Below are 24,547 nucleotides of genomic sequence, written 5' to 3'. Positions count from 1 at the left end.
TTTCCCAATCTTTCCTAAATCCCATGAAGACAGATTCCCCTTGTTGTTGGAAGAGAACATGTGATATTCTAGCTTTTTACTGTCTGAAATCTTTAAATCTGACATGGTGTCTTCCAGCCACCCATATACAGTAAAACAAATTTTAATTCAAACTACAGTCAATGTCAAAGAACGGATGTCAGTCCAGAATCTCTAAATTGCCTGGAAAAAGGGCCTTGACATTTCCTATCACAACAATTGTGGATGTTGAGAGCCAAAACAGTTTATCTAATAATGTTTTTAAAGTCAATCTTTTGTCTCCCCCCCGACTGATTCTTATTGTGCCGCCATCAGAGAGGCACAATTCATTGAAAAGAATGCAGTGAATTTCCTGTTAGTTCTTGGGGATATGCTTTGTTTTTCCTGTTGCTGGGAGCCAGGGCCTTTTTTTTTCCACCCTCTCTGACTTCCAGTCTGGAACGTTTGCTGGGAGGCCGGAGAGGAGGGTGTTAGGAGCCTAGACTAGACTACAGCTGCCCCCCCCCCCCCGACCTAACCCCCTCAGGTTGGTGAGAAAGGATGCGTGATGTGGTGTGACTAAAGAGAGGGGGTAATGCTTTCTTAAGCATTGTGAAAGAGCGACCAAATAGCATGGAGCCCCCTCAGTGTGACGGAGAGGGGAGACGGTGGTGGTGATGATGTCATGCCATGCTGCTTGTTGGCGTGCTCTGAGTGCTGCCAATGCTGGCGTTGGCACTACTGTTCTCAGAGGGGGAGGGGTTGTTGGAGACAGGTTGCCGTTTGCTGGTCAGAGAGCAAGGACATTCTGGAGAGAAAGGACAATTTTTTGATTCATGTTAACCAATTTGTCAAACTCAATTTCAGCTTGCAAACCAACTGCTTCTGGGATAATAAAGACTGATTGACTGGTTGGTTGGTTGTTTGAGGGATAATGATCATGAGAAAGATCAGAAAAGGAGGAGGAGACAGGTTTACCTCATCGATATGGTTTGCCTACTTTACTATTCCCCCTTCAGGGAAAATAGAACTCTATACATTTAACTGGGACTGGCATCAACAGAAACAATGACTAGCATCTTACTCGAGAGGTTTGCAGTAGTCGACCCTACATCCAGTCCGGTGGGGTATCCTAGATCCCATAAAACAAAATAATACTGCTTTAAATTAAGTTTGAATGAAAAGGGAAATAGACCTTGAAAAACCCTTTTGTATGGTATGTAAATGTAACACCACAAAAGAGGCAGACTCCGACTCACCTGTGCGGATCTTGATGACCCACAGAGCTCCAATGAGCAGAACTCCGATCAGGAAACCTCCAAAGGCAATGCCCAGCACGGCTGACAGACCAAAGTCAATGCACGCCACTAGAACACACAGGAGAAACACATGAATTCATGTCTCACAGTGAGGTGTTTAGTAGAATTGTTGGATATCCATCGATATGGAGAGAGATTATTCCTCCTATGATTTCCTCATTTCCAGCACACAACCAGTTAACATTACAAGCTCATGAATTTTTCTTTGTCTCAAGCACATTGCACATTGCACAATTGAGGCCAAATCTGTTTGTGGAAACAAATGGTTATCACTGATGTGATGAAGTTTTGGCTCTGTCATCATGTGAATTTAAGTTTGTGGTCACACTGCTTGGCCCTGGCAGTGCCCCCTGGGCAGCCTGTGTGTGGCATTGTCCCACACAAGCTGTTCCAGCAATTACAGACGTAGGAGCAAACAAAACAACTCTTAAGCCAATGGCTGAGGCAAAATTGCTCTCCCTCGACGGAGCTCTCAAATCAGCTTCGCTGAAAACAGGCTCTGGCCATGTGCTGCTAGCTCTGGCACTGACACTTACACACACACACACACGCACACGCACACGCACACACACACACACACACACACACACACACACACACACACACACACACACACACGCACACACACACGCACACACACAAACACGTGTGCATCCAAGCACGCGAGCATACGTGCACAAATGTATGCACACAAAGACACACACACCAGTTCCCCAGCTTCTGCTACTTCCCTAATGGAAATCTCCAACATGGATCCTGAGAATTTGGGAGGAAGCTAATCATCCGTCCTCTGGGCAGGAGCCATCCTGTGTCTTAACAATGACTGAATATATGAATGGACAAGGCCATCAATCACGTGACACCATACATTCCTATGTGAAAACTCAATAGCTAATTGAAGCCAAATTAAGTATAATGAAATGTTCACATAACATGCGCAGTTTGAGCTACTCCAATCCAGTATCCTTGGGATGTCCTTAACCCATTGAAGTTGACATTTAAAATGGTTAAGGGTTAAGATTACGTTATAGTTAAGGTTAGGGTTAGTGTAAGGGTTAGGAGGGTAGGGACGTCACAAAGATCCCCAATTGCACTGACCCTCCAGAATGTGACTCCAGACTGGCTCAGTGCTGCCCCCTCTCATTGAGTAACTCAAGTTGAATGCCGACTGGGGTACTGCAGGCTGCCATTAGCAACTAAATTATCCTTAAGTTCTTCTGCGTGCGGACAGACATTTGGTGTATTTGCGGACATACATTTGGTGTATTTGAAGCAATTATTGGTTGTCTTGAATTTCTATTTTATTTACACGAAGATTGACCAGATTGCCATTTTTCCATTCACTATAGTGGGGGATCCTGTTTTCTAACAACGCCTGCAGTACCGCAGTCAGCCATGAACTTCCATGGCTTCAATGACAGTCATTCTCCCCTGTGCTTTACACTAGGCTCTCTCTTTTCTTGAAGGACAGGAAAGACAGGATGCAGGAAGAATGAGGGTCTGCATTCTGTTTGTTTGGCTGCACCGGTTGCCATCATCCTGCAAGCCTGTTAATATTGCTATTGATGGTTTCCATGGATTAATCTATAAGAATAATTAAGATAATTCATCCCCTCACCCTATTAAAATCCATCTCTGCTCTGCTGTCACAACATAATGAAATTCTTGTGTACCATCATAATGAATCTAATGTGGGCTACATCCTTCGATTAAATCTCATGAATTAGATTGTAAGTGATTAAAGTAATCTTTATAGGAGGGGAATTATCTACTACCAGTATTACCGACTCAAAGGCCCTGTCCCAGTCCATGTCTAAACAGAAGCATGTTTTAAAGTATTTTTTACATTTGTTTTCCAGAATGGGCCGGAAAGCAAACAGGGACAGGAAGTAGAAGCTGCGTCGCAGGTGGGGTGGAGGGGACGGACAGCTGCAGGCCTGCGCTACAACACTACGACTCCCAAGAGTCCTCTGGGGGACAGCTACCAAACAGGAAGGACAGCCGAGGGGAAGCCATATCCTGGCCAATCAAAACAGGCGAGGCTCCCAGCAGCAGCCAGCAGCAGTCAGCCGGCCTCAACTGAGCTCCAATTCTCTGGCCAGAATTCTGAAGAAGAACTGAGTGGAACTGACTACATGACCGTAGGTGACCAATTCGGAGAGCCCATAGAGTTGGTTGGCTCCAGTTGTTTGGTGTGTGCACTGTGTGGGCAGGCATGGATGAAAGGAGCGCTGAGGTCAATGAGGAGTTGCCTGAAGTTTAAAGGGAAAAAACGTGGATCCCTTGCCACGGATTCCCTTTCATCCACCATCACGTCCCTGAGTCCCTCCACGCACTCACATGACCTTTCCTTGACATAGGGACCATAATGGGTTGGCTGACAAAACAGGGACACAATAACAAAAATGAGCAGTGAGGGCCTGGCAGCATCAGCCTAAAACACCAACATCAGCTGATGATCCAACCTGTATCCTCTTCTTCTGTGTGAGGAAATTGCAGGAAAAAATAAGTTGTTGGCCAAATTTGGGGAGCTGTGTGGTAAGCCAAAACATGAACCTGAAGTTTGTTGTATTTTCTTTTCCTTTTTGCAAAAAAAATGATGGGTTTCCCTTCTGGGCTTACAGCGGTTGAGGAATGCGATATTTGTTCCTGACTCATCTGCCCGGAGATTGTCCTCCCCTTTGAAGAGTAACACCTTCCCCCTTTTGTGTTCATTTCTCTGTCTCTGACAATAGCGCCAGGCCCGGGGCCCATGTTTGGACAGACGGCCCAGCAGCCAGACCTCGGACACAATGGATCCCCCCCCGAGGGTCATTACTGGCTGATTGTGGCCACAAGGTCAGGCTGCAGGCCTTCCTAAGGAGGAGGCCCCACCTCACATCCCCTCCATGACCCGTCTCTCTCTGTATATCCTGACCTCATCATCGGCATGATGACGGGCCCAACGTTGGAGTGGAGCTCGATGGTAGGCAGTAAAACCGAGATGGACAGACAAGCCAGCCAGCCTCTGCTGTGGCCAGAATGAAATGGATGATGGAATGCTCCAATAGAGGAATTATTGAGGGTTGAGGAGGACAATGCGGTGTCTCTCCTACTGTTGCATTTGACAGCAGTTTTAGTGGTGATTTCAGTTGACTATCTTTCTTTTTTTCTTTTTTTTTTAAAGGAAAAACGATTGCGCAGAATAGGGGAAGGTAGGGTCATCTCAACGACAGAGAAGAGTCGTGTTTTAAAATACACCCAAATATGAATTTATGAATCTTGATTAGGACTAACAATGGGATTATCATGTGTACTGTAAATGTTACCTGATGCCAAAACTGATCAGAGAAAAATGAAGGACAGGGTTGCCAGAAGGACAAACTACAGTACAACAACAGAGCTGGAAGGCTTTAAAACTTTGCAGTTAAAACTGAACTCACTTGGTGGTGGGATGTATGTCTGGGTGACCTCCAAGTTCCTCTTCACTCTTCCTCCATCTCCACATTTCTACAAGACATTACCAAAAGAGAGAGTGATACAAACCGATCATTAAGTGTACTTTGTTAACAAAGATACTACAAATTACTAAAGTAAACTCGAAACACCAAAAATGCCTTGATGATGAAGTGAAAGTTCACTGGAGATTTGGCTTGTTGACTAAGCTACAGCTTAGAATTAACATAGTTTAGTTAAACATGCTGGCACACACTATTACTTTAAGAATCTACTCTGCTTATGATATTTCAGTCTAACTCTAAAAGTACACATACTAGAAGCATAGCTACTGTTATGATGTTGAAATAAATGTGTCAGAGAAAAACTTCAGATTTAATGAATAAATGCTCAATGGAAACATCTATTTGGATGTTTCGGCACACCAATTTTTTTATTAAAGAAAAGATACAAAAATAAATTACAGCAAAATATTGTGTCCTATAAGTCAATAAAGCAATACCCCTCTTTCCCCCCACCACCCATATCTCCTCCACCTACATACCTCGCTGAAGCAGAGTTTGACGGAGCACTCCAGGTCCCAGCTAGTGGAGGCCAGGTCTTGGAGCAGCTCTAAGGAGAAGCTAACCCTGGTACTGTTGGGGCACACGGTGGAGGAGCATACCTCTGGCCTGAAGGGCATGTCCCTCACCACCGGGCAAGAACCCTTGGAGCGCACCGAGCAGTTGATCACCTTGATGGTCAGGACAATCTCCCCCAGTGTCCGCCCTGAGATCTGGAGAGGAGAGGGATGTTTGGAGTCCTGGAAATGTTTGCATATACTACAGTATGGGTGTTGTTTTGTAGCGTAGAGCAGGCCTGGTGGGAGATGTTGGTGGATGTATTTGCTGGTGGATGTATTTGCTCTCATAACTGTATATGGTCACGCTCTATCATGCATGTTGTTATATACTGTACATAAATAGTACGATACTATCAAAATTATTCTCGAACAAGTTCTCTCTCAAACATGAATACCTGTCTAGCTTGCCATACTATGGAAGAGATGTTTACTCTCTGTGTTCGGAGTCATGCAGTTGTGAAGGTGTGCAGGGCTTAGGGGGTGAGAATGTGTGCACGGCTGAGGAACTGGGAGTGGATTACTAAGAGATGGAGGGTGCTGGAGTGAAATAAATAAAAGGGCTCTCACCTCTGCGTAGATCCTCTTGTCGCTCTGCACCTTGGTGTTGGGGTCCAGAGGGGAGCGGTAGTCTGGAGAGGTGTACAGTTGCATGAGTAGAGGCATCTGAGGGGGGCTGGGGGGCGATGGGGTTGTCTCGGTTGGTGCAGCCTCTGTGACTGAGACAGCAAGACACAAAAATCACCCGACAGTAATAATCCATTTGTACAGGATACTACAGGATTGGTGCACCATGTAGATTAGTTGAACTGATTAGTTAATAAACACCCTAACCCTAAATAATAATAATAATAATGTTGGCAAAGCAAGCCAGTCTAGTACAGAGCTAGTCTAGTACAGAGCTAGTATAGACCAGGAGCTAGTCTACTACAGGAGCAAGTCTAGTACAGAGCTAGTCTAGTACAGAGCTAGTCTAGTACAAGAGCCAGTCTAGTACAGAGCTAGTCTAGTACAGAGCCAGTCTAGTACAGAGCTAGTCTAGTACAGAGCTAGTCTAGTACAGGAGCCAGTCTACTACAGGAGCCAGTCTAGTACAGAGCTAGTCTAGTACAGGAGCTAGTCTACTACAGGAGCTAGTCTAGTACAGGAGCCAGTCTAGTACAGAGCTAGTCTAGTACATGAGTTAGTCTAGTACAGGAGCTAGTCTAGTACAGGAGCCAGTCTACTCCAGGAGCCAGTCTACTACAGGAGCCAGTCTAGTACAGGAGCTAGTCTACTACAGGAGCCAGTCTACTACAGGAGCTAGTCTACTACAGGAGCTAGCTGGCAACAATGTCATACTGTTAGCTACCAATTACTGAGAGCTTACTAAAGCATATTTTTTACTGCAGTTTTGCACCATTATACCAAACAACAATATGAGCATTTATGTTCTTGTTGAACGGGTCACTCTGAATTTGGATTTACTGTTTGGGCAAGTTTACAGACAATTGACAGGAAAGGTGTCATAACACAACTCCCTAGTCATTCTACCCTTGCTAGAGGCTAATAGTACTACAGTGGCTTCTGAAAGTATTCATCCCCTTGACATTTTTCCTATTTACAACCTGGAATTAAAATATATTTTATGGGGGTTTGTATCATCTGATTTACATAGCATGCCTACCACTTCGAATATGCAAAATAAATTTTATTGTGAAACAAACAAGGGATAAGACAACAAAAAATAACTCGAGCATGCATAACTATTCACCCCCCCAAAGTCAATACTTTGCAGAGCCATCTTTTGCAGCAATTACAGCTGCAAGTCTCTTGGGGTATGTCTCTATAAGCTTGGCACATCTAGCCACTGGGATTTTTGCCTATTCTTCAGGGTAAAACTGCTCCAGCTCCTTCAAGTTGGATGGGTTCCGCTGGTGTACAGCAATCTTTAAGTCATACCACAGATTTTCAATTGGATTGAGGTCTGGGCTTTGACTAGGCAATTCCAAGACATTTAAATGTTTCCCCTTAAACCACTCGAGTGCACGCTTAGGGTCATTGTCCTGCTGGAAGGTGAACCTCTGTCCCAGTCTCAAATCTCTGAAAGACTAAAACAGGTTTCCATCAAGAAATTCCCCGTATTGATCGAAATCCATCATTCCTTCAATTCTGACCCGTTTCCCAGTCCCTACAGGATGGTGTTCTCGGGGTGATGGGAGGTGTTGGGTTTGCGCCAGACATAGAGTTTTCCTTGATGGCCAAAAAGCTGGGAGTCCCCCATATGCCTTTTGGCGAGTGTTTGCTTATTTTTTTCTTTAAGCAATGGCTTTTTTCTGGCCACTCTTCTGTAAAGCCCAGCTCTGTGGAGTGTACGGCTTAAAGTGGTCCCATGGACAGATACTCAAATATCTGCTGTGGAGCTTTGCAGCTCCTTCAGGGATATATTTGGTCTCTTTGTTGCCTCTCTGATTAATGCCCTCCTTGCCTGGTCTGTGAGTTTTGGTGGGCGCCATCTCTTGGCAGGTTTGTTGTGGTGCCATATTCTTTCATTTTTAAAAATAATGAATTTAGTGGTGCTCCATGGGATGTTCAAAGTTTCTGATATTTTTTTGTAACCCAACCCTGATCTGTACTTCTCCACAACTTTGTCCCTGACCTGTTTGGAGAGCTCCTTGGTCTTCATGGTGTCCCTTTCTTGGTGGTGCCCCTTGCTTAGTGGTGTTGCAGACTCTGGGGCCTTTCAGAACAGGTGTACACACTGACATCATGTGACAGATCATGTGACACTTAGATTGCACACAAATGGATTTTATTTAACTAATTATGTGACTTCTGAAGGTAATTGGTTGCACCAGATCTTATTTAGGGGCTTTATAGCAAATGGGGTGAATACTGTACATATGCACGCACCCCTTTCCGTAAATAAATAAAACATGTTTTCAACAAGTTCTTTTATTCATTTCACTTCACCAATTTGGATGATTTTGTGTATGTCCATTACATGAAATCCAACTAAAAATCAATTTAAATTACAGGTTGTAATGCATCAAAATAGGAAAAACGCCAAAGTGGATGAATACTTTTGCAAGGCACTGTATGCTCACTGTGTCTCTAGCTGTATCTTACCTGAAGTGTGGTCCTTATTCCCTAGGACCAGTGTGACCATGGTGCCCTCGGTTCGGATCTCAGAGTAGCTGGTGATGGTACTGGCTCTGAAATGGTCCAAGGCCGTCTTCTGTACAGCATCAGCACTGTCTGTGGAGATGGTGATAGTGGGAGGGATCTTATGCATCATGCTGGTGGCAGCAAGCAGGATCACGTTGTTGGACTGAGCGAGAAAGAGAGAGTGGGAAAGAGAGATCAAATGAACCATATATAGTAGAGAGTATTTTTCCATTTCTATAGGACAACTTTGTCAGTCACATAGAATAATTCAAGTTATGCATGCATAACTGGGCATGAAATGAACACCAGAAAAATGCAGGTAACATATGAGTCATTGGTGATTCAGTTTCAGACATTGATACTACAATTTAGCCAGTAGTAGATGTTGTCCAGTGCTTACACTGAAGCTGGTGTGCGTTGGGTCATGGATGCTCCACACGGTACCCTGAGGTCCTCTTAGGAACAGACTGATTTGCCTCTCACTGATGACGTGCACAGAGACAAGGCTGGAAGAACAAAATAGTATGTTACTTTACAGTTCAAGAGCATCAACACACATTACAATCACCTATATAATGCCACTATCATGGAATGTGTTGCTAATGTTTTCAGCCAAGTGACTCTTCGGTGTCGTACCGAATGCTGACATCCTCAGGGATGTTGACGATGTACAGTTCTTTCTCAGTGCGGCTGTGGGGAAGCTGGTTCGAGCAGGATTTGAGCAAACGCATGTTTGATTCTAACTTCAGATAGTGCTTGAGCGCATGCCATTCGTTTTCAAGAGTACAGTTGTTGGAGCCAGTTGGAAGGAGTCTTGTTCCTGTAAAATCATTAACATTTATTATTCAGATGTGTTACATTATCTGCCAATATTCTGCCACAGTTTATCTTAACAAACAAAGCAAAAAAAGGACTTGAGAATTGTATAAGTTTGAGGAACGTTGTATGTATCTGTCTCACCCTCTCTCCCTGTGGAAGCGATGCTCATCGGGTTCTGGATGGTGGTGAAGGACGTCACCCCACCAAACTTCTCGGCGGCCCACCTCACTATATCTTTATTGTCTGTGGGAAAGGCTTTTTTCTGGACGTTCACAATTTTACCCATGATTTGCATATTGGAGTCATTTGCCACCTGGTGAGTAAAGGAAAATACATTCAACATTTAAATTCAAGACTTTGACCATCTATCTATTATTGCATGTCAAGTTATGATTCTATAGGTTCAAATCAATTGAACCTGTATTGCAATAATGATACCCAGTATCTCTTTGACCCCTGGTCAAACTAAATCATAGAAGAGTATTAAGGAGGCTGCTATAAAAATGTACAAACGACTAATTTCCTACTATTCTCAGGTTATTCTCACAAGTATATTTTTCCAGTTTTCTTAGAGAAGACGTGTGTGCCTAGGCAGTAGTTTATCAACAAATACACTACATGTACAAGGCAATTGAATATGACTGAATATGTCTGTTAACATGATCCACTACATTCTTTTTTGTTTCCTTTATGTACATGGAGGGATTATTTTTTATATACAGCCCTAAGTCATTAAGACACTACCTCTAGGAGGGCCAGACAGCTCTGCTTGTCAGAGCCTTATTTAGAGCCTGCTAACTCATGTTTGCCCAATGTGTCTGACAACAGCCACATTAAAGCACCCCCCCCCCCTCTTCCTCACCCTCCTCACTCTCTCCCTCTTTCTGCCTGTCTATTGATCTCTCTCTTTTTCTCTCTCTCTCTCTTTATTTTCTGAGCAGAGCAGGGCCATTTGAAAAGGAATGTTTATTATGCTAAAGTGTCCACGAGCCTGTTTGCACAACCCAGTTGGAGCCAAGGTCTTTCCTTCGCTTCCTGAGTGGGGCTGGGAAATGGGACCTTTTTAACTCTGTGCGTCAGTGGAGTCGGCTGGAATCTGGCTCCATACGGGTATACATATATACATCCAGCCTAGCGCATACACACCACAGCACACATTCCTCTGTTCCCCCGCCAGGCAGGAGGAATAATGGATTGTAGATGAATCACTCAAGTAGGGGGTCTACTGTAATGGGGCGGTTAAGTGACGTTTCAGTGTAACCTAAGAGTCGTGCCAGGGTTAGGATCAATTCTGAATTTCTTAATTCAATTCAACCCATTCATTGAAATTTACATTTTAATTGAACACACCCCACAGGAAGCCGAATTTGAATGAAAAGAAGTATAATTTCAACTGAGACATTAAATTCAAATGAGACATTAAGCATGACAGTCTTATTCCTTTGACAAATCTTTTGCCAAAAACATCTTCCACTTATTACTGCAAAGAATACGGATACCATTTCCAATATTATTGTCAAGTCTTTTTTTGTATTTTTCTCATTAGATTAGGTTGATCCCTTCCATTCTGTAGGTTTTTTTTGCATTCTGGGAATTTTGTATGAGATGTAAGTGAATTATGAATTATTCTAAACCTACAAAAGGATTTTAGAATATTTCCAGACTACTGTAATTATTTTAAATACATGTAAGGAGAATGAGTCTTAAACAATCTGTTCCATCCATATGTTTTAGATAGTATTGGTCTCCATATATCAAAAATAAACATATGTATAGTACTAAATTAGCCATTTGAATTTTATTGAATTAAATGATACTTTCTTTAATTCCAATTCAATTCAAATGCTGCTTCCTGTGGGGTGTGGCCAATTCAAATTCAAGAATTTAATTGGAATTTAAAAAAGACATTCATAGCTGTAAAAGACAGCTATACTTCTAAAAGCATATTTTAAAAGACATTCGGAACTCATAGCTGTAAAAGACAGCTATACTTCTAAAAGCATATTTTTTAAAAACATGCCATCATTAGTCCAAGAGGTTTAGACTAGTCAATGTATATACTATACAGAGCAAATGGATGGCATTCAGCAGATATCTATTTCCCTTTGGATCCTGTCTCAAAAATGGCTTCATTTTCTCCCCAATCAATGTTCTCATAGCTATTACCGTTGCATTCCAGCTACTGTAGCACACAGATGGACATCTTGTTCTGGAATGGGGGGACTTAAATAGGTCTGCTGTGTTACTACAATTAATTTCATGATAATGGATATCATGAAAACAACAACAAACACAATTAGCTATGCTGCATTGCACAAACTCACAGGAGGTATGTGCTCAGTGTTTTGCCAAGAAGAGGCCAGGGAAGGGGGAGAGAGCAGCAGTCGTTGTGTTTGGAGTTGGAGGAACAAAGTCCATGTATCTCCTGGTGATCCAGATGTTAGGCTGAAAACTGAGGTCTGGAAAAAAGACCACTGATTGTTTTCTTTCTGGACCTTCATGTTAGCTGTGTGTGTGTGTGTGTGTGTGTGTGTGTGTGTGTGTGTGTGTGTGTGTGTGTGTGTGTGTGTGTGTGTGTGTGTGTGTGTGTGTGTGTGTGTGTGTGTGTGTGTGTGTGTGTGTGTGTGTGTGTGTGTGTGTGTGTGTGTGCGTGTGTGTGTGTGTGTGAAGGCCTGCCGGCTGTAGCCAGAAGGCTCTGCTGAAAGCCAAGAAAACCTGTGTGATTGATTGGTCCTTCTCATGCGTGTATATTTGGTTTAGATTGGATCGAAATAGAAAGACAAGAAACTACGAGGACAAAAAAATAAAACACATCACAATGGAGGGAGAGGAGGAGAGGCGGAGAAAGGAGTAAGTCAGGAAGAGAGAAAAAGAGTGAGAGCGATCGATGTATGAGAGAAGGAACAATATAGACAGGAATTTGTCTCCTTGGGGTCAGAGTTCGACATGGCACAGCCCGGGGATATATTGCATGACAGGAAGTAGTCCGAGCAAGGAGTGGCGCTTCCAAAAACTTTTCAGATTAGACTTCCCTTTGCCTGATCCAGAGGGGCTGAATGAGCCTGGAGTCGGGGGGATATAAGTCTCTGTCAGAGAGAGCTATCTGATGGGCTGTTTAGAACAGGCACCCATCCAACAGAGATTAGGTTCGGGACAAGGCCACTCGCCTGTCTATCCTGTCTCTGTCCCTTTGGCTCCGAAGACGCATCCTGAACTGTCTCCACGAGGGCGTTCAGGGGACAATTCCAGAGGAATAATTAACTCTTACATAACATAGTAGGGAGAGAGACCACAGTGTACTATGACTTGGTGTAATGGTAAACTACCCCATATTAGATGGGGAACAACCATCAACTTCTAAAACAGTTAGGATTTGAGGGACAATTGAGGTTGAGAGACCTTGAACCTTGATGTTGAACCAACAGGTTGGTGGCTTTTTGTGAATGTAAGCAAATGTACTCAGTCCCATCTGAGTGTGTGCGGTGACTTGTCCCTGTCCCGGTCACAGCTGGATAGAACACTAGGCAAGTAACCAGCAGATCTGTCAGCCACGTGACACACTTCCTCAGACACACACCAGATGCTGTTTCCTTCTTCCTTAAAATGGTAACACTCCCCAGTGATCCACTACACACTATCCCGTCCTTCCATCCCACAAAAACATCCCCTCTTCATGTGCAATGTTCCCCCTATCTGCAGGACATTAAAGGCTATACCACAGACTGCTGACAGTGTTGTAAACATTGAATAGTCCTATTTCTCGTGGAAGGTTATTGAGAAGTTGATATGGCCAACTTAAACAGAGACTAGAGGGTTGAAATAGATAAAAGATAAAGTTAGTTATTTTACCCCTTGTGTGAGATGCAGAGCTCAAGAGGAGGATGTGCTGTGCTGTGGACTTTGTCTGAACTCTCAGCTTTCATTGTGATGAAAAGCAAGAGTTCTGTATGCCTGCAGACAAGGGTTGGTTAAATTCCCAGGCAGGGATCCCAAATCACTAACACTATCATTTACTCAAACTTCCAAACAAAACATCCTATCAGTCCTAGAGATGCACACTTTCCCTTCTGCTTAATTTCCAATATTCTATTGACAAGATGAAACCCTTTGAGATGCACAATCTCTCTTCTGGAGTCATCTCTTTCTGGGATGATTGAAACAACACAATACTCAAGTTAATGTCTCCACCATAACACTATACATCCACTGTATGACTGAGACGACCCACTGGGCAAACTATGTCACATTAACGTGGAAATGTGAGAAATAGTTTGTTGAGATATTTATTCACCTACTCAAAATGGCAGGTAGAAGTTTGTTGAATTCCCAATGTGTTATCACTGTTCTTCATTTAATGACCAGATGACCTGGATTGCAGTTGATATTATATTAAAAGTACATAGTGCAAGTGGTCAATGCTGTTCGAGATTCTGACTATTCTGACTATTATAGCAATTGTGAAGCTCTCCACAGACCTGCAACCTTTGCATACTATCATCTTGAACATGCACACTTTCTATGATGACATAAGAAGACATATATAGTTACAGTAGGCTAACCTCAATATGTGGCCATGGATGTGTGACTGATTTTAAGGTTGAATAAATACTGTTACATTAGATTCTAAGATAGCCTCAGGCTATTTACTATACTACAAAAGTATTATTGAATTGTGACAATTCAATATATCAACATTTGAATGGGATGTATATTTAGTCTGGTTTTAATTCCAGTTTTACCACAAATTAATCATTGATATGTTGGACTCACGTCTACATCTCAACCAAACATTGAAGTTAAAGAATATATTATTTAAAGTGTATTTAAAGTTTGATTTGCCTAAAATGGAGATTTGAATCCAACATATCAGATTATTAATTTGATGAACACTGGATTAAATTGAAACAATAGCTGTTGTTACCTATGCAAATGCTATATAGACCTAAATAGCATCATTGAGGACATATGAATTATAAAGTTTGGTCACATTTCATTTGTTCTGTTAAACCTAGCCTTTGGCATGTCTTTTGATAGCAACAGTGAATATATTAGGTATTAAGAGATCTATCAATAATCATTCTCACGATAGCACATTGGTAGGAGTCAGTGACAATGTTTGGTCGAAGCTAAGCATGGCTGAGCTAAAACCTTGGGTGAGAGAACAAATGAATAGTTGTAGATAGACTCCAGTAGAAGGTGCTGCCCAGCTTATTGTTTTTTTATGATAGTGGATGCAATGTTGAAGATCTGACATTGTTTCAAAGGTACAAATTCAACATATTTTACACAAGGTTTGTCTATGTTGAAAGTGTGTTACCATGGTGACAGAATCCTGTCATTTCACCTCAAAACAACAATTTACCTTGATGACTTTTTTCAAATCCAATGAATTTTCCACATAGACTCCATGTCCCAATACATTGACAAATTATTTTGAAACCACGTTTGTTCCCAGTGGGCATTAGCTTGTTCTGATCGCTCCCTACCTCCAACACACTCTGAGACCCTTTTTGGGATGTTAACCATATATAAAATACATACAGGTCCTTAGGGACCACAAAACTAAACTAACAAGGGTAATTGCTTCTCCAAACTGGCCCGGGGGGTTGCACAGCTGCGGCTGGTTGCTATGTCATACAGCTGGCCCATCTGGCCCTGCAGGAAAGCATTTCTCTCCTGGTTAACGATGGAAGTAGGGAGGCCTGGCAGTGAGGCTCTACCCCCTCCCCCTCCCCAGGCTCCAAACACTAGCGCTAAACAGAGCAGAGCAGCTCAGCTGGCAGGAACAGGAGAAATGCCAGGCAAGACTCCCAGCCCTCGCCAAGCTCCCATTAGCCAGCTATCAGTTTCAATGCAGTCATACCTCCCGAGATCCTTCTCTATTGCAACAGAGGCTATTGGGCATTTAGATGTAAGTCTAATAGCCTAAGTCGTTGAAGTTAGCACCTACTTTCCTCCCAGCTAGTGTAATATTTCTGGAATAATAATTTGCATAGATAGTCTTCATACTCTTCATACACTGACTTAATGTGATGCTGTTATACTAACAGATGCAAACCCCTAAGGAAACAAGTAGGATGCAAAAGGCAACACTTACATAAGGAGAGGTGGTACTTACGTAAATGCTGACATCCGTGTTAGCATGGGCCTCAGTGTATATGATCTGCTTTGAGTCTGTGGTGATGATGAGGTGCATTGGCTGGGCAGCGGTCATATTCAGTGTAAACATGTTGGGAGCCTAGAGAAAAGGACAGAAGAAGCAAGTTAAACTTCAGGAAAAATGTGGTGATGACTGTAACACAAATTTTTTTAATGTCATAATTCACAATTCGAGTTTGTTAAATTCAGAAAAATACGTTTGACCCCCTCCACCATCTGAGTGTTCAGTACACATCAATATCATCACCACATCAACAATGTCTGTACATTCAAAACAGCGTCCTGCATAATATGTACAGTTTCTGTAGCATAAACAACACGTATGGTTGCCAGGGGAGTTGGTGGTGGTGGTGTAAATTCCCACAGGAACTTTGCTGTGATCAGGAAGAAATTTAATAAAGCGGCATAAACATTTGTTTTGTCCTCTGCCACTTTTGGGACAGGGTCACACTGGGGTGGGTGAAACAGAGGGCAATGTCTACTCTAGGATTCTGAGACCTAATCTGTTTTCATTTCGGTCACCCTACAGACCTTCCATAAGGGGCACTTTGCAATTATTTTGTTTTTCTGACTGACTAGAATATACTGCACACACACACACACACACACACACACACACACACACACACACACACACACACACACACACACACACACACACACACACACACACACACACACACACACACACACACAAGCACACAACCAGGTTCCAAATCTATTCCCCTCACTCATATATTGACTCCAAACCTCAATGTTAAAAATCTACTTCCCTTTCAACAGTGTTATTCCATTTCACAGAGTCAGCACATGGCATCATTCAAAATACAATGACTGCACACTACAATGTAATGATCATATTGTGGGGTTCACATGTTGTTCTTGCGACACAAATTTAATCCAACACAACACCTTAATTTATTTTGAAAGGACTGAGCTTGGGTTTGGAATGTTGTCTGACAGCTCAACACAAGGGTTTCTACTGTGTTTTCTCTCCCACAGAGAAAGTCATTGAGAGATTCCCATTTCTGTTCCCTTCCAGAGGCATCACATCAGGACAGTACATGTGAAAAATACAAGGATGGCCCGGCTCGCATGCTAAATTATGTACCGCTTTCTTCACTTCTTCAATTTCAGAGAAGACAAGATGAGAAAGATTCCGTTGATGGTAGATGTAATTTGTGTGATTTGATAGCGTCAGCTGATGAGAAACAAGACATCATGTAGTCTCTCTAGTAAAGGCAAAGTTAACTACTATAAATCACTGTGTAATGTGGAAATATGACATTCATCCTCAGTGGCAGGTGTTGGCTGACTGTTTTAATGGCTAGGGCTGAGGAACAGGCTACAGCAGAGGAACAGGCTACAGCAAAACCTGTCCAATGCTACAGTCAAACCAGCACAACACTAGCAGGACCAGCTCATTAATCCAATCCAACAGCAGTGATCCAAGTCCAGCACCAGTTCCTGCTGTGAGGCTTGGGGTACCAGGAGGAGGTGGGCTGAGAGGCTTGGGGTACCAGGAGGAGGTGGGGTGAGAGGCTTGGGGTACCAGGAGGAGGTGGGCTGAGAGGCTTGGGGTACCAGGAGGAGGTGGGCTGAGAGGCTTGGGTTACCAGGAGGAAGTGAGGTGAGAGGCTTGGGGCACCAGGAGGAGGTGGGCTGAGAGGCTTGGGGTACCAGGAGGAGGTGGGGTGAGAGGCTTAGGGTACCAGGAGGAGGTGGGGTGAGAGGCTTAGGGTACCAGGAGGAGGTGGGGTGAGAGGCTTAGGGTACCAGCAGGAGGTGGGATGAGAGGCTTAGGGTACCAGGAGGAGGTGGGGTGAGAGGCTTAGGGTACTAGGAGGAGGTGGGGTGAGAGGCTTAGGGTACCAGCCTGAGCAATGGAGAAAACAGAGCTGCTGCATCCCCAATTTGAAAATAGGGGTGCAAACGCTTGTTTTTGTATTAAAATAGATTTGTCAATTTTTTTAATGATACTTTTTATTTATTTTTATTTCACCTTTATTTAACCAGGTAGGCCATTTGAGAACAAGTTCTAATTTACAACTGCGACCTGGCAAAATAGAGCAAAGCAGTGTGACACAAACAACACAGAGTTATACATGGGATAAACAAACGTACAGTCAATAAACAAATGTACAGTCAATAACACAATAGAAAGGTCTATATACAGTGTGTGCAAATGTAGTAAGATTAGGGAGGTAAGGCAATAAATAGGCCATAGTGGTGAAATAATTACAATTCAGCAATTAAACACTGGAGTGATACATGTGCAGAAAATGAATGTGTAAGTAGAGATACTAGGGTGCAAAGGAGCATAAAAATAAATAACAATATGGGGATGAGGTAGTTTGGTGGGCTATTTACAGATTGGCTATGTACAGGTGCAATGATCGGTAAGCTGCTCTGACAGCCGATGCTTAAAGTTAGTGAGGGAGATATAAGTCTCCAGCTTCAGTGATTTTTGCAATTCATTGTTGTCATTGGCAGCAGAGAACTGGAAGGAAAGGCGGCCAAAGAAGGAGTCGGCTTTGGGGGTGACCAGTGAAATATACCTGCTGGAGCGCGTGTAACGGGTGGGTGCTGATATGGTGACCAGTGAGCTGAGATAAGGTGGGGCTTTACCTAGAAAAGACTTAGATGACCTGGAGCCAGTGGGTTTGGCGACGAATATGAAGCGAGGGCCAGCCAACGAGAGCATACAGGTCGCAGTGGTGGGTAGTATATGGGGCTTTGGTGACAAAACTGATGGCACTGTTATAGACTGCATCCAGTTTGCTGAGTAGAGTGTTGGAGGCTATTTCGTAATTGACATCGCCGAAGTCAAGGATCGGTAGGATAAGTCAGTTTGGCAGCATGAGTGAAGGATGCTTTGTTGTGAAATAGGAAGTTGATTCTAGATTTCATTTTGGATTGGAGATTGTTAATGTGAGTCTGGAAGGAGAGTTTACAGTCTAACCAGACACCTAGGTATTTGTAGTTGTCCACACATTCTAAGTCAGAAACATCCAGAGTAGTGATGCTAGACGGGCGGGCGGGTGCAAGCAGCGATCGGTTGAAGAGCATGCATTTAGTTTTGCTTGCATTAATGAGCAGTTGGAGGCCACGGAAGGAGTGTTGTATGGCATTGAAGCTCGTCCTGAGGTTTGTTAACACAGTATCCAAAGAAGGGCCAGAAGTATACAGAATGGTGTCGTCTGTGTAGAGGTGGATCAGAGAATCACCCGTAGCAAAAGCGACATCATTGAAGTATACAGAGAAAATAGAATTGAACCCTGTGGCACCCCCATAGAGACTTCCAGAGGTCCAGACAACAGGCCCTCCGATTTAACACATTGAATTCTATCTGAGAAGAAGTTGGTGAACCAGGCGAGGCAGTCATTTGAGAAACCAAGGCTGTTGAGTCTGCCGATAAGAATGCAGTGGTTTATAGAGTCGAAAGCCTTGGCCAGGTCTATAAATACATCTGCAAAGTATTGTCTTTTATCGATGGTGGTTATGATATTGTTTAGGACCTTGAGCATGGCTGAGGTGCACCCATGACCAGCTCGGAAACCAGATTGCATAGCGGAGAAGGTACAGTGGGATTCGAAATGGTTGGTGATCTGTTTGTTAACTTGGCTTTCGAAGACTTTAGAAAGGCATGGTAGGATAGATATAGGTCTGTAGCAGTTTGGGTCTAGAGTGTCACCCCCTTTGAAGAGGGGGATGACCATGGCACCTTTCCAATCTTTAGGGATCTCAGACTATGTTTTGGTTCATTGGCGTTAGAAAGCACTAGTTGCACCACTGGTGTTTAAAGTGAAAAGGCACCTGCAAAATAAAATAGTTTATCTTCATTTGTATTGTTGTTTCATGTCCAATGGTGTTGGTCCAATGGCTCTGAGTAGGCTTCCATCAGCCTACCAAAGGTTGCACCTTAGCAGAAAATTGCAGGCCCAGTAGCTCGCGGGCTGTCAATGAGCAAATAGATACCCACTGGGCACACACTAGTATGCCTAATATTACATGATTACATTTGTGACATAATTTTCCTCACCAAGGCATTTATCAGCATTCTGCATTCTTGGAGTGGAGGTGAGAGGCTTGGAGTACCAGTAGGAACAGAGGTGAGAGTCTTGGAGTACCAATAGGAACAGAGGTGAGAGGCTTGGAGTACCAATAGGAACAGAGGTGAGAGGCTTGGAGTACCAATAGGAACAGAGGTGAGAGGCTTGGAGTACCAATAGGAACAGAGGTGAGAGGCTTGGAGTACCAGTAGGAACAGATGTGAGAGGCTTGGAGTACCAGTAGGAACAGATGTGAGAGGCTTGGAGTACCAATAAGAACAGAGGTGAGAGGCTTGGAGTACCAATAGGAACAGAGGTGAGAGGCTTGGAGTACCAGTGGGAACAGAGGTGAGAGGCTTGGAGTACCAGTAGGAACAGATGTGAGAGGCTTGGAGTACCAATAAGAACAGAGGTGAGAGGCTTGGAGTACCAATAGGAACAGATGTGAGAGGCTTGGAGTACCAGTGGGAACAGAGGTGAGAGGCTTGGAGTACCAATAGGAACAGAGGTGAGAGGCTTGGAGTACCAATAGGAACAGATGTGAGAGGCTTGGAGTACCAGTGGGAACAGAGGTGAGAGGCTTGGAGTACCAATAGGAACAGAGGTGAGAGGCTTGGAGTACCAATAGGAACAGATGTGAGAGGCTTGGAGTACCAGTGGGAACAGAGGTGAGAGGCTTGGAGTACCAATAGGAACAGAGGTGAGAGGCTTGGAGTACCAATAGGAACAGATGTGAGAGGCTTGGAGTACCAGTAGGAACAGAGGTGAGAGGCTTGGAGTACCAATAGGAACAGAGGTGAAAGGCTTAGCCATATCCTCTCCACTAATCTCTTCTCCCCTCTCCAGTGACAGCAGAGTCAACATGTCCACCTTGCCAGCCCCTGCAGTTGACTTCCAGCCCTGACAGAGAGAGGACTGGATGTGCATCAATGCCCTCCTGTACACTATCTGCCTCAGTGGTCCTGGAGGAGATTAGACAGCCTCTATCTGAGTGGCAGTGGCCCCGACACATGCTTAGCTCACAAAGCACAGCTCCACTAGGCTGCATCAGGATTCAGCAGGCTGGTAACAAAATGTACAGAGGGTCAGAGAAGCATATTCTAGTTCACAGTTCGTACCACAGTAGACAACAGGTAAACAGTGTTGGACTTCAGCTTTAGGTAAGTCAAATATGTTCTTACAATATATACCTGGTAAGTCAAGAATGCGTTGTAAGATAGTGACGTTTACAAAGAGCAACAAAAAAAAGAGGAAGAAAGGATTTTTATATTCTGTTTTGAACTTGCCAATGAATTACCTTAAATTAATCAATTTTGTTGTTAAAATACTGAAGTGGACGACAGTACTTAAATACCTCCAAAATACAGTTCTGAAGAGCTGGCTTTTGGGGAATTAACTATTAACATTAACAAAAAGCCACTTTTATCCAGACTTAAAGCCTCTAAACTCTTGCTTGTTTTGGAGCTGGATTCTCTTGGCTGCTGGCCTTTGTGTGGAGAGGACTGTGAGAGGGGGCTGAGGAACACGGTGTCTTTCTGTTCGTCTATGCTCACTCTTATTAAATTGATCGTCTGCTGCCTGCTGTTGACAGCGTGCATTCTGAGAGGGCCATGCTGAGCTGAGGCGAGGGGCCAAAGTGGAAAATGTGGACCCCTAATGTTTGACGCTGGTGGGAGGAGACCCCCAATGTATTGTCTGAGGCCTACTGCAGGGCTAATACACAAGGCCTCTGCAAGGGCCATGTTCAACACACACACGAACACAAACAGACAGACAACACACCACGATAGCTGCTGTCAACAGGCCAGTGTGTTGTGGATGTAAGAGAGCAACAGATGCTGTGTCCATGAACACACACACTCATTTAGTGTGCCCAATAGGCAGTTTGATATCATCTCCCCTCTGTACACCTTAATTAAATCACTCCTCTTTTCTATCAGTCATCTTCACAGAACACACCTGTGATCGTCTCCAATCCACAGACAAACCTTCGTCAAAGATTATGGATATACTTTTTTCTCAAAGTTGCCGGGATGTCACATGTCCTACTTATATCAGGACACTCGTAAAAACCTAATTATTGCAGAACTTATATTTGCTCAAATAGAACTCACATAGCAAATAAGCCATTTATTTTTATGTTGACCAAATTCGACACTCTCTCATTAAACTCCATACAAAATCTCATTGTTGGTGGGCGAAACAATACAAAAAAACGCCACCTGCTGGAGGGAGACAAATTTTCAGCCGAGTTGGGCCTCTCTTTTTCTCTTCCTCTCTGCCTTCGTCTAATGAGTCTCGCAGGAGGGAAGTTGTCAGGGCCCATTGGCAGGAAGTCCAAAATAAAAGGCATCCTTGTTGTGTCCCGGCGTTAATTTTTAGCGCAGACTTAAGAACATTTTCAGAGGTGAGCAGTCTGGGGCACGTGGATTAGTGAACAAAGAGAATACTTAAGTGCTGTGTGTGTTTGCAAGGATGGTGGGGGAGTGTGTGTGTGTGTGTGTGTGTGTGTGTGTGTGTGTGTGTGTGTGTGTGTGTGTGTGTGTGTGTGTGTGTGTGTGTGTGTGTGTGTGTGTGTGTGTGTGTGTGTGGTGTGCAAGGATGGTGGGGGAGTATGTGTGTGTGTGTGTTCACGTGCGCGAATTACAGACAAGGAGTCAGACCGAGCTGCAGGCAAACAGTCTAACTGATTACATTATCCGTGTCCCTTGCCACTGTCTATCATCACAGAGCATTAAAGTACATCGCTTGCCTAGTCTTTTAAGTAGTGTCAGTATAGGTTTATCATCGAAACTCAGAAAATGCCTCCTGAAATACCCTGAAGGAGCAGGATTACTCAATTACCAGTCAGCTGAGAGATGCATGTTTTCTTCTTCTGCCGTTCATGATATAAATTGGCCTCAACAAGTGAAGGGGCCATAGTTTAGACTTTGTACTTTGCTGACAACTAGACTTTACACTTCCCTTTCAATGAAACACAGTAGGGTCTTAGATGGTTGGAAATAGTTTGGGGTTGAGAATCCTATTGTTATTCCATGAGTGTTCTAGCAAATCACACAGTATACAGTAAATGTATGACTCATTTTTCCTGTTATCTGACAGTGTACCAGTCTGGTATGGACAACTTATTCACTATTCACTCAGTTTGAGTCAATAGAGTCAAGGATGTGTGTGACTAATATACTATATGAGTCGAAAGGATTTACGCATGCAAATCAGTTGGGAAATACTTTCACGGTTAACCAAAACTCAAAGGTCTTTATAAAAGAACTGTCCTCGATTCTTCTTCTTACTTTCTCCATCACTATCTCCAATTTACTCTAGAAGTTGGAACAATGCACGTTGTCGTCCCTGGTCGCTCGCCCTTGCTATTTTTGTTCCTGTGCTTTCAAGATACAATTGTTTTCCTCCTCAGACTTTTTTTTTCTCTAGGGCTTTTGCTGGTGCATAACAGCTTCCCGTTATTCTTTGTCTCTCTCCCCTAACCTAAGCTGGCTCCGACGGTCCAGTCTCGGCTGTGAGCCAAGTCCAGTGCCAGAATGTGACATCATTGGGGTCTGGACAAGCCCCTCCCCTTCTGCCTTCTCTCCTCCCTTCTCTCCCTCTTGTCCCTCCATCCCCCTGCCATATTGAACAGACCGCCAGGCAGCCACACTTTCAATATGACAGACAGACAGACCGACAGACAGACCGACAGACAGACAGACAGACAGGCAGGCAGGCAGGCAGGCAGGCAGGCAGGCAGGCAGGCAGGCAGGCAGGCAGACAGACAGACAGACAGACAGACAGACAGACAGACAGACAGACAGACAGACAGACAGACAGACAGACAGACAGACAGACAGACAGACAGACAGACAGACAGACAGACAGACAGACAGACAGACAGACAGACAGACAGACAAAAAATATCTTCTCTCCATCCACTGGTCATTTTGCCTTCAGCCAAGGACATACTCCTGCTTTGTGTCTGAGGATAAGCAAAGCCTCCAAGCCTTCCAAATCATTCATTTTCAGCACTGCCCCAAACTGATGCAGTAAATAGAGTGATAAGGCTGTGTGTGTTGAGAAATAGCATGAACCCTCACTCTCCAATTCCAAACATTTAGCCTGGTCCCACAGGAGAACAGGATACGCTTGCTCTGTGGAATGTCCACGGGATCACACGGCTGGCTCCAGTTCCGGACAAACTACTGCCTTTGTGTTCCTCCTCCTCTTCAATCTTTCGTGTTTCATAAAACCTGGCAGTAAAGAAGTAACATTTCTTCTACACCACATTTCTCTTTCTTGGACCACTCTAGGACCATTCTTGGAAGAAATCTGTCTTTGTTTAGCTGTGTACATAAAAACACGAGTTAAGAACAATTTAACATGTTATAGTTGTTTTCTATGATGCCAGAGGGAGAAGCAGAGGAAGACAGGAAGAGATTTTCCAGTATTTTTCCATTTAGTGCAGGCAGGCCGAGGGCCTCCTTTAGCCTTCATTAAGGTGAGGAATCCAGGCAGCCGTCCTCAGATACTGTATTATCCTGTGATGGCGTCTCATCCGTATCACAACCACACACTAATGGGTACCACACAGACCCACTCCTGGGTGAGCCCCCTTTAATTAATATTAAAAAGGGAATGAGAGAGATAAAGTCAGTGTGTTTGTGTGCCTGTGCATGCTTGCGTGTGTTAGAGAGAGAGAGAGAGAGAGAGAGAAACAGAGAGTGAAGGACGAGGGAGAGAGAGAGCACAGCACTGATAAAGAAATTACTAATATGTGCTGACCAGACACTGTCAGAAAATGAAAAAGGAAGTCTGCGTAGGAAATAGCAGTGTAGGATTACATTTGTCCTCCTAAGCACTGATCTAGGGTCAATTTCCTCAATTGATTTCCAATTGGTCCTACTGCAATTTACGGTACAACTTTTTGACATCCACACACACACAGCCCCATTCCCCATGCAGGCTGTTGGATGCGGTAGTGTGTTTTCACACTACTGTGTATGTAGTGT

General features: G+C 43.7%; 1 protein-coding gene across 3 annotated transcripts in view; it reads right to left on the bottom strand.

Annotated features, from left to right (window-relative positions):
- Window positions 1-303: 303 nt before the first annotated feature.
- The window catches only part of LOC112219329 (endoglin), a 55,142-nt gene continuing 30,898 nt past the window's right edge, over window positions 304-24,547 (bottom strand). The window contains exons 4-14 of one of the 3 annotated variants that reach the window (XM_024380475.2): window positions 15,455-15,574; window positions 9,478-9,649; window positions 9,154-9,337; window positions 8,918-9,023; window positions 8,479-8,680; window positions 5,941-6,089; window positions 5,296-5,526; window positions 4,739-4,805; window positions 1,257-1,364; window positions 1,082-1,154; window positions 304-805 (exon numbers count right to left, since the gene is read on the bottom strand). In XM_024380475.2, coding sequence (XP_024236243.1) covers window positions 745-805; window positions 1,082-1,154; window positions 1,257-1,364; window positions 4,739-4,805; window positions 5,296-5,526; window positions 5,941-6,089; window positions 8,479-8,680; window positions 8,918-9,023; window positions 9,154-9,337; window positions 9,478-9,649; window positions 15,455-15,574 — 1,473 coding nt within the window. In that variant the 3' untranslated portion in view covers window positions 304-744. The remainder of the gene's footprint in view (window positions 806-1,081; window positions 1,155-1,256; window positions 1,365-4,738; window positions 4,806-5,295; window positions 5,527-5,940; window positions 6,090-8,478; window positions 8,681-8,917; window positions 9,024-9,153; window positions 9,338-9,477; window positions 9,650-15,454; window positions 15,575-24,547) is intronic. The other 2 variants (XM_024380474.2, XM_024380476.2) reach the window with 2 other exon arrangements.

This window comes from Oncorhynchus tshawytscha, linkage group LG20 (genome assembly GCF_018296145.1).
Source record: "Oncorhynchus tshawytscha isolate Ot180627B linkage group LG20, Otsh_v2.0, whole genome shotgun sequence".
Classification (NCBI taxonomy): domain Eukaryota; kingdom Metazoa; phylum Chordata; class Actinopteri; order Salmoniformes; family Salmonidae; genus Oncorhynchus; species Oncorhynchus tshawytscha.
This window is presented reverse-complemented; position numbering and strand designations above follow the sequence as displayed.